Source organism: Ictalurus furcatus, chromosome 3 (genome assembly GCF_023375685.1).
Source record: "Ictalurus furcatus strain D&B chromosome 3, Billie_1.0, whole genome shotgun sequence".
Taxonomy (NCBI): domain Eukaryota; kingdom Metazoa; phylum Chordata; class Actinopteri; order Siluriformes; family Ictaluridae; genus Ictalurus; species Ictalurus furcatus.
In genome coordinates, this window is record NC_071257.1 from 16,332,685 (window position 1) to 16,349,194 (window position 16,510).

Here is a 16,510-nt window from a genome sequence, read left to right on the forward strand (position 1 = left end):
CTGAATCTGACTCGGGCTTAAACTGATATGGTAAAACCAACGACATGTTGCTTAGGGGCTTAGAATTGATTTTAGGAGCCTTGGAGGCTGAAGCTAACCCAAGGGGCATTATATTTCCGACACACTTGAGGTTTTTGGCCAATCACAACGCAACGGGTCAGTTGGCCAATCAGAGCACTTTGGGCTTTTCGGAAAGAGGGGCTTTGGAGAAATCTGAGCGTTTCAGGCAGCCTGGGAATAAAAGTACTGCAATATATACAGTAAGTGACAAATAATGTGTTTTTTGAACATTAAATCATGCTAACCTATTCTATTACACTCAAAAACCAAAATAATGAACATTTAAAAATGTTTAAAAATCATGATATGACCCCTTTAATGATAGCAACAGGTTTATTATAGTAGACTGCTGACACTTTAAGACCTAATGCACAGATCCAATATACTGTATTGACACACCTCCGATTTTCCACCCAACTGATTACATTCATTTAAGACATAACCGACTGTGTTTGCATGAATACTCGGCCAGACCAAGTGTTATAAGCCGCTAAAGAGTACTCAGTTTGGTACTTTCTGTGCTCACACACTTGAAGCATGCACACGCTGGTCAGGCAGGGAGATATTCATTAATTTCTTGCTATCTTAATCTTTATGTTATTTATTTTTTATCTTTCTTGTCATGTTACACATGACATGGACTTGACTGTACTTGGAAATAGTCCAAAATGTTCGAGTCCGTGTCAAGTCCGAGTACAAATTTACCCGAGTGCGTGACAAGTCTGAGTTCGTTCATAATCGGACTTGAGTCTGGGATCGAGTACCCCAACTCTAGAAAATACTATACAAATCAAATCTGAAATCAAGTTAGAATGACTGTGATGTATCAAACAGTTTTGTTCATTACCAAATACATACATAAATACCAAATATCCTACAACAGTAAATGAGTATATGTGGCACAGTGGTGCAGTGGGTAGCATTGCTGCCTCACAGCTCCAGGGATAGTTCAATCCTGAGATCAGGTTACAGTCTGTGTGGAGTTTCACATGTTCTCCCTGTACATTCCAGAACATGTGCAACAAACATATTTCAGACTCAGCAGTTTCAAACCCATGTCTGTAGAGTTATTTGTTGCGTAATTGCTGACTATTTGTGCACTCCACTTCTGTTGCATTCTGTCTAATAGTATGATAAAGTCCAACATCAAGACCACCTATTACAATATGAGTCATAATATTCATAGATAACATTATACAGTTTTTCTTAATGGTGTATTAAAATATGTAATTTCCTTAAACACTTATCTCACATAATATTACACACACACACATTATATATACATATATACATATATATATATATATATATATATATATATATATATATATATATATATATATTACACACACACACATTATATATACATATATACATATATATATATATATATATATATATATTACACACACACACATTATATATACATATATACATATATATATATATATATATATATATACATATATACATATATATACATACATATATATATATATATATATATATATATATATATATATATATATATATATATATATATATATATATATATATACACAGTATCTCACAAAAGTGAGTACACCCCTCACATTTTTGTAAATATTTGATTATATCTTTTCATGTGACAACACTGAAGAAATGACACTTTGCTACAATGTAAAGTAGTGAGTGTACAGCTTGTGTAACAGTGTAAATTTGCTGTCCCCTCAAAATAACTCAACACACAGCCATTGATGTCTAAACCGCTGGCAACAAAAGTGAGTACACCCCTAAGTGAAAATATCCAAATTGGGCCCAAAGTGTCAATATTTTGTGTGGCCACCATTATTTTCCAGCACTTAACCCTCTTGGGCATGGAGTTCACCAGAGCTTCACAGGTTGCCACTGGAGTCCTCTTCCACTCCTCCATGACGACATCACAGAGCTGGTGGATGTTAGAGACCTTGTTCTCCTCCATCTTCCGTTTGAGGATGCCCCACAGATGCTCAATAGGGTTTAGGTCTGGAGACATGCTTGGCCAGTCCATCACCTTCACCCTCAGCTTCTGTACAAGGCAATGTCGTCTTGGAGGTGTGTTTGGGGTCGTTATCATGCTGGAATAAGGCCCAGTCTCCGAAGGGAGGGGATCATGCTCTGCATCAGTATGTCACAGTACATGTTGGCATTCATGGTTCCCTCAATGAACTGTAGCTCCCCAGTGCCAGCGGCACTCATGCAGCCCCAGGCCATGACACTCCCACCACCATGCTTGACTGTAGGCAAGACACACTTGTCTTTGTACTCCTCACCCGGTTGCTGCCACACACGCTTGATACCATCTGAACCAAATAAGTTTATCTTGGTCTCATCAGACAACAGGACATGGTTCCAGTAATCCATGTCCTTAGTCTGCTGCTGCTTGTCTTCAGCAAACTGTTTGCGGGCTTTCTTGTGCATCATTTTTAGAAGAGGCTTCCTTCCGGGACGACAGCCATGCAGCTCAATCTGATGCAGTGTGCGGCGTATGGTCTGAGCACTGACAGGCTGACCACCCACCCCTTCAACCTCTGCAGCAATGCTGGCAGCACTCATACGTCTATTTCCCAAAGACAACCTCTGGATATGACGCTGAGCATGTGCACTCAACTTCTTTGGTCGACCATGGCGAGGCCTGTTCTGAGTGGAACCTGTCCTGTTAAACCGCTGTATGGTCTTGGCCACCGTTCTGCAGCTCAGTGTCAGGGTCTTGGCAATCTTCTTATAGCCTAGGCCATCTTTATGTACAGCAACAATTCTTTTTTTCAGATCCTCAGAGAGTTCTTTGCCATGAGGTGCCATGTTGAACTTCCAGTGACCAGTATGAGGGAGTGTGAGCGCTATGACACCAAATTTAACACACCTGCTCTCCATTCACACCTGAGACCTTGTAACACTAACAAGTTACATGACACCGGGGAGGGAAAATGGCTAATTGGGCCCAATTTGGACATTTTCCCTTAGGGGTGTACTCACTTTTGTTGCCAGCGGTTTAGACATTAATGGCTGTGTGTTGAGTTATTTTGAGGGGACAGCAAATTTACACTGTTACACAAGCTGTACACTCACTACTTTACATTGTAGCAAAGTGTCATTTCTTCAGTGTTGTCACATGAAAAGATATAATCAAATATTTACAAAAATGTGAGGGGTGTACTCACTTTTGTGAGATACTGTGTATATATATATATATATATATATATATATATATATATATATATATATATATATACACACACACACACACACACACACACACACACACACATATATATATATATATAAAATAAAGGATAGCTGTGAGAATGAATAGTCCAGTTCACTAACACAAATAGTTCACATTCATATTAGTAATGAGTTCCCATGTTAGGAATTGTAACAAGTGGTGCATAAATATGAGGGGGAATATGAAGCTGTACACATTTAAAAACTCTTTGTAATCAGTTATTATGAGAAAAAAAACTTTCATATTAAAAGAGACAGATGGTTGTTGACTTACACAAACCAGTTAATGGATATTTTTTTTTTTAAAAAATGCATAAAAATAATTAGAGCAATAACAAAAACTTCCACATGTCTGAAACAGTTGTAAATTTGCCAGGACCCATGACAAAAGAGTCAATTTACACAATTTAGTTTATTCTTGTGGTAGTCAAGTTTCAAAACCAACTGTTAAATACTGCTAATTATTTATCTATTTTGAAGCTTTGTAGGAACGGAGCCCTTCCTGATATTATCTCACAAAAGGCATCGTGATTACAACTACAGTTGGCATCGTATGTAGTGATCAGATAAGACCAAAATATAACTTTTTGGTCGAGCACATCATCATCGTGCTTGGTGTCAAAAGTGGACAGCATACAAGGAAAAGCACCTGATATCTGCTGTAACATATAGAGGTAGATCACTGAGGTTTTGGGATTGTTTTGTGGCTGGTGGTTCAGGGGCTCTTGTGAAGATTGATGTCATCATGAATTCTGCAGAGTATGAGGATATTTCAGCCTAAAACTTGGTTGCCTCTGCCAAGAGGTTCCGACTTGGTCATAGATAGAGCTTTGAACAAGATGATAAAACAAACATACTTCCCACTCTACACATAAATATTTTGCAACGACAATCTCAGACTTTGGATTTGAACCCTACTGAAAACCTGCAGTCTGAATTAATTAGAGAGAAGTCCACATACACAAACCTAAGAAAATAAAGGAGCTTAAAATGTTCTGGATGGAGGAGTGGTCCAAGATCACATTATAAGTGTCTCTAACACTGTTAGACATTACAGGAAGTGACTCAGTAGTATTGTGCTTTATAGGGCAGGCATGACAAAGTATTATTTTTAAGGGGGCAGAGAATTTTGTAGAAAAAAACAAACTATCATCCAATTTCCCTCTTTGAGCTCAAAATGTCACTTATTAAATACTGTTCTTTTGAGATATAGATTGTTGCTCATTATCATGAAGAGTGCCAATACTTCTGGAGGGTCAAGTCAGTTATACTTCATGCCTGTTATAATTACAAACTATGTCCTGATCTAGTTTGGTGTTCTTCTTAATATGCACGATTAGTATTAGTTTACATGCTGAAAATAGCATAGACTACCTATACTCAATACTAATTTATAATAAAATATGTATATACTAGCAGGCACAAACGCGATGGCTGACAGAATAGGTCCATGAAGGGTGAAAGGTTTGGAAACTTCCCTTGCGTTTCAAATAGCTCTTTATTCCCTATATAAGTGCACTATATAGGCAAGGAAATAAAGGTCTGTTCACGTTATGTAGTGCACTATTAAGGAGCGGTTTGGAATTCAGCCATATGCGCTGCTGCCTGGTTTGTACTACGCATGCGTGCTAACGTTACGCATGCGCAATTCCAATTGGGCAGGGGAGGCATATCGGGTAGCGACAGATCTCTGCGCTGTACAGTCTCCTTCAGTTCGCCCTCCAATCCTTTCGGTTCACCACGGCCGTTTAGTCCTGGGGTTAAGTTGGTTAAACTTATTTTAAGTTAATCCACACATCCATTTATTAGCAGGTAAGTTATATGAGCGAAGTAAAATCTCAGATATGCCATGTATTTCCATGTGGATGGTTTCGGAACTTGTATAACCCTGCTTTCCACTTTGTTAGCATGCTCGCACTAGTTTGCTGGATAGCTTAGCTAGCTCTGTCTAAATGGCAGCTCGTGCTCTGTCGCTCTTAGGGTAATGTAGCTATGATAGCAAACTGTTTAGAGTTCCAGTGAAGCTAGCACGCGTTAGTCTGTCAGAGTCCGTGTGTGTGTTGAGAGAGAAAGAGAGAGATGTGGATTAGAGCTCATGTGCGGATATACCGGCGCGGTGAGAGCAGCTCGTGGCTGTAGCCCGGTCAATGACAGGCTAACGTGACTGAATCCACCCTGTTACAGGAGGAGCAGCGGCGGTTTCGTGGATTCCAGCACACGCGCAGGAAGCTTGTGTACGGGGATGCCTCCGCCTGTTTTTCTGATTTAACAGTGCTGGTGAGAATGAAGTGAAAGTACACCGTGCAGAAGATCCGGTTATGCGGATTTTTTTTTAATTCGCTAGATAACTGTTAGCAAGCAAGCAAGCAAGCTAGCAGCATAGCTGCTGAATGGTGGCACAATGCTCCCGAAAGCTGTTTGCCTAACCGCATCAGCTGTATAACCCAGTAAACGTGATTTTCGTGTCCTAAACGTGTGAGCATGGGGTACTTGGTTGTAAATCAGAGCGGTTTTGAAAGGTCTTGATTAGCCAGTGAAAGCGCATGCTCAGGGGGTGGGGATCTGCCGGTGAGTAACCGCATCATGTCAGTGTGAGCAGACGGTCTCTGGCCAAGATGGCTTCCACTTTTAACCTTGTCCATATCTCCTCAGTATTCTCGCTTTTTATGGTTATTTAACTTCATTGCCAAGGCATTTGTGCTTTTAGTACTTAGCAACCTGGTCAATAGGACGTTTAATAAGTGGAGCAGTGATCTCTAAGGAGCACCCTGTTCTCTCAAAGACATTTCTCCCCTAAATCGATTGGACAATCATCAGTTAAACACAGAGTGCTGGCTGTTTGTGGTTTAATGCTACAACAGAAGCTATTGCAAAGGTATGATTTGAAAGGCTGGACATTTCTCTCACGTGGTCACCATGAAGGGCAAGGACAAGATGGGTCATGCAGGCCTTGAGTCTATAATAAATACAGGGTGTCCTAAAAGTCTCCATACATGGGGGACTATGTTTGCCTGCACCACGTCGGTTGTGCTTTCATCAGTGGATGTTTGTGAACGTCCGCTTCTGGTTTGGTAACACTTCCGGTCTTTTTGAATTTGTTAATAAGTTTGGCAGCTGTGTGTGTGAGAGAGAGAGATGTACTTGCCTTGTTTCCTGTTAAAATCCATCACAATCTTGCGTCAGCTTCCCGATCCAGCCATGAGAACGATTTCAATGCGTCCTTCTTTTGTCAAAGGTGTTCTTAAAGTCTGTGTGAAAAAAATAAATCTATAATATAAACTAAGTGAGAGAATTTTGGACAAATTTTTGCCCAAAAGTGTTAATTTCCTCTTTGTATGGGGACTTTTGGGACACCCTGTGTATACACCTGCTCACATAGGAGTCATGTCAGAAATATTCCAGTACAATAGACTGTCCTGGAATGCAGCGCAGCATATTTGATTGTTCACTTTCTCATGAAGGACTCCTAAAGGTGTGGCCTGATGTCATGTCTGATTAGCTCACCCGTCTGTGTGCAGCAAGCTAATAGGACTATACCTTTGAGAGGAAATATGGCAAACCAGAGATAATCTTCTGTGGGCGTTTATTCACACCCTTTTCACATATGACTTTTGCACTTGTGCCAGTTAGCAGTTGCTGTGTTTCAGTCGTGTGTGTTTTTGCTCTGAATTACTAGTGAGTGATGTTTATTTACTTGACCACTGTTTCTTTGTACTTCACAGACAATGGCAGTCCCCCCAGCATATGCTGATCTTGGAAAATCTGCCAAGGACATCTTCAACAAAGGATATGGTAATGCGACTGGCTAATAGAACAGACAAATCAATTACCATTTTTTGTGGGTGTGTGTTCCTTGTTGTTAACTTGCTTTATTTTCTGAAAGGCTTTGGTCTGGTGAAACTTGATGTCAAGACAAAATCAGCCAGTGGAGTGGTAAGTAGATGATGTTTCAAGTCTGATAACCAGATAATTCTGGTTTTAATGATCATATTAAAAGTTCTGTTTGTTTTCTACTTGTATTACCCTGAGACAACGTGGTGTTTTTAATTGTAATTGTATTTAGAATAAATTAACCAGGATTAATGCAATTGATGTTTAAATTTTTTCCTGTCTTTTGCATTAATATGGATTGTCTAAGCTTAACAGTGTTCTCTTGTGTGTGTGTGTGTATATTGTCTTTTATTTAACAAATTAAGCAGTTGTGCTTGTCGATTGCTGTGGAATTTGAACCTGTGATGTAAAATGTTGCGCTTTGTCTTCCCTCTGCAGGAGTTCAAGACTTCAGGTTCCTCCAACACTGACACCAGCAAAGTGGTGGGCAGTCTGGAAACTAAGTACAAGAGGTCTGAGTATGGCTTGACCTTTACAGAGAAGTGGAACACTGACAACACTCTAGGGACAGAGATCACCATTGAAGACCAGGTCTGACTGCTGAGACAGAATCAAAAAAGATTTGTGTGATGGCTTTATGTGGAGCGTTGCACTTAATAGCATTTCTGGCTGTCTTTTTAGATTGCGAAAGGGCTGAAGCTGACTTTTGATACAACCTTCTCACCAAACACAGGGTAAATATCTTAATCTGTTGAAGCTTTGATTGATTATGAACTTCTAGTTTTCTGAAGGAGGTATACGCTTGAGCTCTGTGTATGTCTCAGTGGCAACTTGAAGACGAGTTAAAGACACCTTTGTCTTATATAGAAACATCTGTTGACTCCTGCAGAGCATGAGGGTAGTTGCAACCCGATACCATATAGAGCAAATCCTATGTTGTCTTGTTTTAGCAGAAAAATGGTGGATGTGTAGATCAGCCAGGGAGGAGCATGTCCAGGCCCTACATAGTTTGAGTTAAGTAAAGCCCAAAGTATGCTTCACTTTTTATGCGTACACTAGGAACAGTGTACAGTACACGTGACACAAATTTCATCATCAGCAGAGTAAGCGTGCCGCCAGATTTGTTTAACCGTGCATACTTTGTACGCACAGGTCTCACATGTGCATTTAATTCTTCTGCTCTATTTAGTTGTTCCACAAGGTGGCAACAGTGACCCAGGGCCGCTGATTCTCAAGGTAGTCGAAGAGAAAATGGAAGCGAGTGACAGTTAGAACGATAATAGATGAGAGCTTGTGCGAGGAGGTTACAGAGTACCTGCATTTGTATAATTCTAGCCTTAAAGAGTATAAGGATTTGTTAACTCATGGCAAGATTGCCCAAGCACTGGGCAAGGACGACACATTCTGCAGACAGAGGTGGAAATGACTTCGTGACAGATATGTTAGGGCTACAAAGGAGTTAAGGGAAGGAGCAGAGATGCTGGGGGCAAAAAAAAAAAGAGAAAAGATTGTGGTTTTGCTTGGCTGTTAGAGTGGATTAACATATCCCTATCACCTTGCAATATTTGAGTGGCCCGTGGGTAGCCTTGTTGTTTGCAAAATAAATTTTTCATATTTATTGAGTTTCAGACTCTGCCAAGTAATTTGACACCAATTTTGCAAAAATCCTAGGACTAGTTCACAAACGTAGGTTTAGCATATATTACGAAAATGATCATAAATTTTAATTGGCTGTGTTACGTTTGCAAAATGGCATCATAGGCCACAGCTTCAACAGACAAAAGTACACTAAAGATCACAGTACACTATTTTACAAGACATGCTTCTTTTTAAATGCATAACCATAAATGGTGTCCCCTAATGAAAAGTTTTGTGGCGATAGCGTAGTGACGACCCTCTTTTATAGCTGTTTGAGTAAATTAAGTGCTGCAGTGATTGGCATGGGGTGTCCATGTTGTTTACAAATCTCAACATCTTTTTGAGAATTATTGAGGTTCACATTTTGCTGTGAGAGATACTTGTTTTTATGTGCAAAAACATGAAAAGTAAAAAGGCAATAAAGGTAATAAAGTGATCAAAAATACAGAAATGGGTTCGGGTAAGAGAATTGCAACAGCTAATCAATAAAATCGATAATAATCGATTATGAAAATCGTTGTCAATGAATCTCATTATCAATTAGTTGGTCTGCGCGTGGTACATTTACTCATTACGTTACTTCTGCTCCGAAAACACACTTCAGAGACTAAATACTAAAGTTGTCTCAAATGACTTATTGTCCACTTACACTATGCACAATATACTCTACCACCTAGTGGAGTGTTTCTGTGGAACCCTAGTGGTCAGTGGTGTAATTGCAGGGGGTCTATAGGAAAGTTTTAAAAATGTTTATATAATAATATATTATATTCGTTAGTTGTAGCCCTAAGGGTAAGAATGAAAGTGTATAAACCGCTACTTTTTGTAAATAAGATCTTATTTATTTTAAGAATGTATATCTATATATACATGTTTATATATATATTTTTATATATATATATATATATATATATATATATATATATATATATATATATATATATATATATATATATATATAAAAATTATTATTTTGGCTCTGCAGAGTTGGAGTCCTCCATCTGCTCCTTGAATTGCATTTGATGTAACTTCAAACAGGCATTATTTTTGCTCCGTGTACTCATTTTGGACAGCGCCCTCGCCATCATCTTACCAAAATGCAAATGTTCCTTGTCAGTCCCCCCTCTCTTCATCATACTTGCTCAAGCATTCAAAAATTTCTTCTTGCACTGGCATAAGCTGGTCCCTCTTCTTCCGCTTCTTTACACTAAACTCGTTCTGAAATAATAACAATAAGTCAGAAATGAATGGTACAGACAGCATAGCATAGTTAAAACGGCACATTCGGTTAACTTACCAGTTTTCGACGTTGGAGTCTGTCTCCCTTTTCTGGTTGAGTGGTCGCACAGACTATTTTCTTTCTCTTTTTTAAAAATTTCTTCTTCCTCTAGTAACAAGTGAAGCAGCATGTCTTTCTCCTCTATTATTCTTCGTGTTGATGTGTTGTCCTTCACGCCAGAAGACCTGCTTTACTGCTCTGTACTGACTCTTGTAGGCCTGGAAGGGTAGTGCAAGTTGTCGTAATGCGCATGCGTTGACCGCCTGTGTACGCATACATGTCAATTGGAGTATACTTTGGAATGCTGTGCACATACACTAGCATACGTGCAAAAAAAAAAAAAGTATACTTTGGGCTTAACTGGCCTATATGGGCCTTACACTGACATTACCTTCTCTAAGCCAGGAATTCACTTGTTTCCAAAGTTTTTAAAAAGGTGGCCAGATTAGACCTCAAAGTACTCAAGCGTCATATCATTCTACTGATTGATTAAATTGCAGGTGTACTCAGAGGGAGGAAAAGGGCTCATGCGTTTTAGCTATTCTGCTGCCATAGTCATGTGAAAGGAAAAATTTCAACGTGTTTGCCATTGGGCCACCTATCATACATTCCGAGAGAGAAGCTGCGGGCCATTTAACATCTGATTGTGGGCCCCATTCGGCTCTGGGGTCGGATTTCTACACCCCTACTCTAAGCAACAGCTGTACATCAAGACCTGTGTTTTTAGTAACAGTGGCACAAGTACTTGCTGTCTGGCTTCTTTTGCCACAGACCCAGTGAATTCTATGCCGCACTGTTTCAAGGTACAATGGTGATTTTCTTTTTCTTTTTTTGGGTCCCTACTTGTACAAATAACCTGGAACATGGTTTGAAAAAAGCAGGGGGTTAGCAAAATCATATTAATTTGCTTAGAAAACCCAGACTCGGAAATCTGATATTCTGTCCGAGATGCTTGTTCGTGGTGTTTGTCCTCCTGTCAGTCATTTTGTAGACACCACGGGACACCTAAGATCCTGGCGTAGCTTCATGAACATGGACGGGAATCAGTCAATAGTTAAAACCATTAGAGTCGTAATCTTGAAAAAATAACCCATCAGTTATGTTGTGAGGCCAACACTGTAGTCTAATGTAAACCGTTTGGAGGAAGTTTTAATTTGATTGTACCATTTCCTCTGTTGTAACATTTTCTGCCTTTTTCCATCAAATACCTTTTTATTGTATATATGAAGTAACCTACTACATGCCAGTGTGCTTCATAACCGAAGATGAAGTTTGTTGCAGACTGTTTTTACTATTTTAATGATGGATTTGAATGATAATAGCTTCAATACTAATTAAAAATACATTTTTGTTGATTAATTGTTGTGAGCTTAATGGTGACACTTTGTGTCGTGCAATAATGTGGAAGTAATATTTATTAAGAAATACAAACCCAGCATTTTTCCAATGGTTTGATTATTTTTAACATTGTCCTGCTAAAATAGCAGTATTTATGCTGACCACAAGCAAATACAAGGCCTGATTTATAGTGCAGCTTGAGGGATCCATTTATTCTCTTCACCAGCACCAGTGTTTAAAACCTTATTTTTAGTTATTGCTGAGGTGTATATGGAGTTATATTCTGCAGTGGGGCTAGTGAGTTTACTACAACACTTCTCCTGAATTCGTAGTACTGTTGTTAATCCCTGCTTGACCTACATTGTTTGTACAGGATTGCTTTTAGAGGTTTAGCTCTTGCTTGCCTTGGAGAACAGTCCATGTTTTAAAATGCTCACCTAACCGCTACCATTGACCTTGTTAATAGCAAGAAGAGTGGAAAAGTCAAGACGGCCTACAAACGGGAATATGTCAACTTGGGCTGCGATGTTGACTTTGACTTTGCTGGTCCAACTATCCATGCTGCTGCTGTGGTTGGTTATGAGGGATGGCTTGCTGGTTACCAGATGTCCTTCGACACAGCCAAGTCCAAGATGACCCAGAACAACTTTGCTGTAGGATACAAGACCGGTGACTTCCAGCTGCACACCAATGTGTAAGTACAGATGTGTACAGGTGTTTGGTCTTTGATGTTGTCGGGGAGTTTAATTTGCGTTTGCATTTCATTTAGTACCGTTTCTTTGAGAATAAACGATGTAGGTGACATTTTGAGACGGAAATGTCCGTAGTGATGGAACGTGGTACTGGATATCGTTATATCTGTATCATTGTATTCTGGAGTATTCAGGTAGATATGAAAATACTTCCTGAGAGAACTTCCTGTTGACTGTTCTTCTGCTCTCTGCAGCAATGATGGTGCAGAGTTTGGTGGCTCGATCTATCAGAAAGTGAGTGATAAGCTGGAGACAGCCGTGAACCTGGCCTGGACTGCAGGTAGTAACAGCACACGCTTTGGCATCGCTGCTAAGTACCAGCTGGACAAGGACGCCTCCATTAGTGTGAGTGCATGGACTCTTTACTCTGTGAATATTCTAAAGTAACCCAGGTGATTAATTATATCATATAATTTTATATTGTGCCTTGTATAATGCAGTTTATATAGTACAAACCATCAATATTCATTTTTGTAGGTATATAGGTATGCAGTTTAGTGACTCTATGCAGCAAGACACATTCCCATTGATTACTTCAGCATTTAGCGCTGGTGTTGTTTTGCCTTCATGATCATAATTCGTAACAAGAACATGTTCCTAATTAATTAACCATTCTCTTAACAACTATAATGCAATTAAATACAAAAGGTAGCCAAAGCATCAGATTTGCATAGTTGTGACTGTAGCAATGTAATTTCAAGGGTAAATGCTGTGAACATTATGAATGAAGTTATTCAGTTTCTGCATTTAAATATCACCTCCCTTGCAGGCCAAAGTGAACAATACCAGCCTTGTTGGTGTTGGATACACACAAACTCTGAGACCAGGTATGGTTTTGTTCTTTCTATCAGCCAAGTATTTGTTATGCAGGAGTTTTTACTTGCATATTAGCACATTATATATTATATTACATTATATTATGGAAGTGATAATACACACAGACATACATATATCATACAGAAGAGACTTCACTTTCACATCGTGTAAAATATTTAACGTATTTTGGTTAAAGCTAACCTGGGGCCTGCTTGTAACCATGCTGTAATGGTTTTGTGCAGGCGTGAAGCTGACCCTGTCTGCCCTGGTTGATGGAAAGAGCATCAATTCAGGTGGCCATAAGCTGGGTTTGGGGCTGGAGCTGGAGGCCTAATGTCCTGCACTTGCACTCGATCAGGGACAAGGGAATATCAGAGGAATCTGGCCTTAAATCTTAACCAGCAGGGGAATTCTGGATGGGAAGGGATGTGTTCAAAGACTCCAACAAATACGACCATTTTTAGTAACCATTGCTGTGGTGTTCATTCTTTTCCCCGTGGTGTCTTTTTGGTTAGTGGTACTCTTAAACACTTTTGGTTCTGCTGCAAATTTGATTTCTTATCTGAATCTCACACTCCTTTGACAGTTTAATGCTCTCCAGTGGTGGGTGTCTAATCTACATTGTTGCATTTCCTCTGTAGTAAGGTATTGATGGTATTTGGGAGAATGATGATTTATTATTTTTTCACCTATTTCTATCACCTGATATTCCTTAGTCATCTGAAATGAATGTGTGCAACCATTAACTACATTTTAAAGCTCATATCTGCTTCTATTTAAATGTTCTTTTCCATACACATAAGAAGAAACTTGCTCCATAATACAATTCCCCCTCGGTCAGCCATTAGGATTTGAAACACAGTTGTACTTGAAACCTGCCCTTAAGCTAAGCAGTTTTTGGGTGGCCTAAATGGATGAATGAAAGCAATTGAACCTGTTTGGGAGAGTATGGCTATCATTTTGTTTTTTAATATTCTGCAGAGATGACTAGGTGAAGCTTAGGATAATGCCAAAATGGATGTGTTTTGAGTTCTGTACCTAAAGCTTTCAATGTCGCAATTACAAACCTGACTTGCTGAGGTTGTGCTTTCACAAAACCTTGAAGGTCCTCATGTGTATGTGTAAACTTTTCAGTAAAGTCTTTGAACCCCATGTGATTGCTTGAGTACTGTTTTTATTTTAATGAATTAACTGTGTAATAAGCAGCTTTATTACCACATTCTACATTCACGAGGGGAAAAAAGTTTCTTCTAGAACCACAAAAATATTCTTTGAGTTGTCAAACATTTATATGGAGACTGCAAAACCATATTCAATGTGATTTTCTCTGGAGAAAAGGTTTCACCCCTGGAAGAACATTAGTTTTTAATTGTTGGCTATGGACTTGTGTATGTTTTATAGAGGGTGATTCTGCAGGTGTTTGTTACTTGGGTCTGGTTACACATGGACCACATCATGTCTCTCAACTAGTTCTGTGAACTGTCTTAAGCGTTTTATACCAGAGCTGTTAAATTCTTTACTCTGATTTGTCAGAAGGTGTCAATTAAAAGCTGTAATCGAGAATTACAATAGTTCCTGCTATTACAGGTTTGTGCACTCATTCTGATACATTTCTATAAAAAAAAAAAACAACGGCTAATTCACAGAAACCTGTATTGACTGGTGCTCCACGTGAATGGATTTTTTTTTAAATAAAAATAAATCGATATAGTGAAGCTTTCTTTGAGGAGGCTGTTTAACATTTTTGGAAGGAGTCTCCAGTGTCCACACTTTGTAACTTATATTTCAGCCACATGAAAATATCTCCAGAATGGAGGGCTTTGCAGCATCTTAACATGACATGGTGAGGTTTTTTTTTTTTTTGGTCTTATTTACTTCCAGAGAAGAAAAAATTGAGGCTGGAGAGGAAACTACTGCTTGACAGTGACCATGTTTAAATCTACAGTTCCCTCCAGTAATATTGGCACCCTTGGTAAATATGAGCAAAGAAGGCTGTGAAAAGTTGTCTTTATTGTTCAACCTTTTGATCTTTTGTTCAAAAAAATTCACAAAAATACTCTGCTTTAATGGATATCAAACAACTGCAAATACAACAGATTTATCAAAAACAATATCTTTGTTAAATATAGGTGTGTGTAACAATTATTGGCATCTTTGTTAAATATGGGTGTGTGTAACAATTATTGGCACCTCTGATTTCATAGGAGAAAAATATATTTGAATTATATTCCCACTGATATTTGACATTTTTTTTAGTACACCTGGGTGACTAGGAACAGGAAATTGTTCAACCATGACTTCCTGTTTCACAGGGGTATAAATATTAGGTAACACATAGGTGAAATTCCCTTAGTCATTCATAACACTGGGTAAGACCAAAGAATATAGCTGTGATGTGCGGCAAAAGGTTGTTGAGCTTCACAAAAAGGGAAGTGACTATAAGAAAATAGCACAAGCATTGAAAATGGCCATTTCTACCATCAGAGCAATAATGAAGTTCCAGTCAACTGGAATTGTTATGAATCAACCTGGAATTGGATGTGTGTCTATTGTCTCAACACACTGTGAAGAGGATGGTTCGAGTGGCCAAAAAATCTCCAACAGACCTACATAAAGACACTACAAAGTGAATCTCATAGTTTTTTCAGTATTTTTAGCGCGCGTCAATATATGACATAATCAGAAAAAGTTGGATTTATCATAAAACTTGTCTCAGGGGTTGTCACTGTTTGTAGGACTACCAGACTAATAAAATATAAAACATTTCTAACTAGACTAGTTTGGTGTTGCTAGCCAAGGGGAGGCACAGCCAAGCATTATCTGGGTTTAGCTGCTACAGTGCCATGCAGTCCATTATATTTCCTTATGCTCTGCTCATATCATGTTCATGTAAACTGCAACTCATAATGACATTTAGACCTTGTTTTCATGCTCAGCAGCAGAGGATGTTACTGTTTCAGTTTAACCCATTTACTGCTTAAAAAATAAATCAGCGTATATCCATTTGTCCTCACACTGACTGTGAGCTAACGTTTGGCAGAATTGAGAGCTGTCAGCCAATAAGACACAACTATTTCCACATATTTTCCTGTAAACTCTGTCTGACTGATCTCGCCTCCATTCACTGAAGATATAAAATTACACGTGGTCTTCTTTTACTGACGTTCGGTTACGTAGTGACAAACCGCTCCAATTGGAGAATTATTCAGGGCTAAATGTGATTTAGTTTAAAATGCATTTTACTTAATATTGTTTTCTTAACAATAAATTTGTAATGCAAGTAACAATTTTACTGACATCAGTAAATGTAATCAAATTACATAAATTTAAAATGTAACGTGTTACATTACTGTATTATCAGAAAAAGTCATTAGATTACAGTAACACATTACTATGTAACACTTTATACCAACTCTGATAACCACAAGTTGTTTGGAAGGGTTTCAAGAAAAAAGCCTCTACTCTTATCTAAAAACAAGCTCGAGCATCTTCAGTTTGCCAGACACTACTGGAACTTCAAATGAGATCAGGTTCTATGATCAGATGAAACCGA

General features: G+C 38.7%; 1 protein-coding gene across 1 annotated transcript; it reads left to right on the forward strand.

Moving 5' to 3' along the window:
- Window positions 1-4,957: 4,957 nt before the first annotated feature.
- vdac2 (voltage-dependent anion channel 2) lies at window positions 4,958-14,109 on the forward strand. The gene is made up of 9 exons (XM_053621084.1): window positions 4,958-5,115; window positions 7,026-7,095; window positions 7,187-7,236; window positions 7,573-7,725; window positions 7,816-7,868; window positions 11,856-12,083; window positions 12,336-12,486; window positions 12,911-12,968; window positions 13,200-14,109. The coding sequence occupies exons 2-9, from the start codon at window positions 7,029-7,031 to the stop codon at window positions 13,289-13,291; spliced, it is 852 nt and encodes a 283-aa protein (XP_053477059.1). The 5' UTR covers window positions 4,958-5,115; window positions 7,026-7,028; the 3' UTR covers window positions 13,292-14,109.
- Window positions 14,110-16,510: the final 2,401 nt, after the last annotated feature.

What these genes read in the sequence shown, in the direction of transcription:
- vdac2 (XM_053621084.1), top strand. Translation starts at nt 7,029, where the DNA reads ATGGCAGTCCCCCCAGCATATGCTGATCTTGGAAAATCTGCCAAGGAC. An exon ending in CATCTTCAACAAAGGATATG is followed by an intron (nt 7,096 to 7,186) that starts GTAATGCGACTG and finishes ATTTTCTGAAAG; the next exon opens with GCTTTGGTCTGGTGAAACTT. An exon ending in TTCCAGCTGCACACCAATGT is followed by an intron (nt 12,084 to 12,335) that starts GTAAGTACAGAT and finishes TGCTCTCTGCAG; the next exon opens with CAATGATGGTGCAGAGTTTG.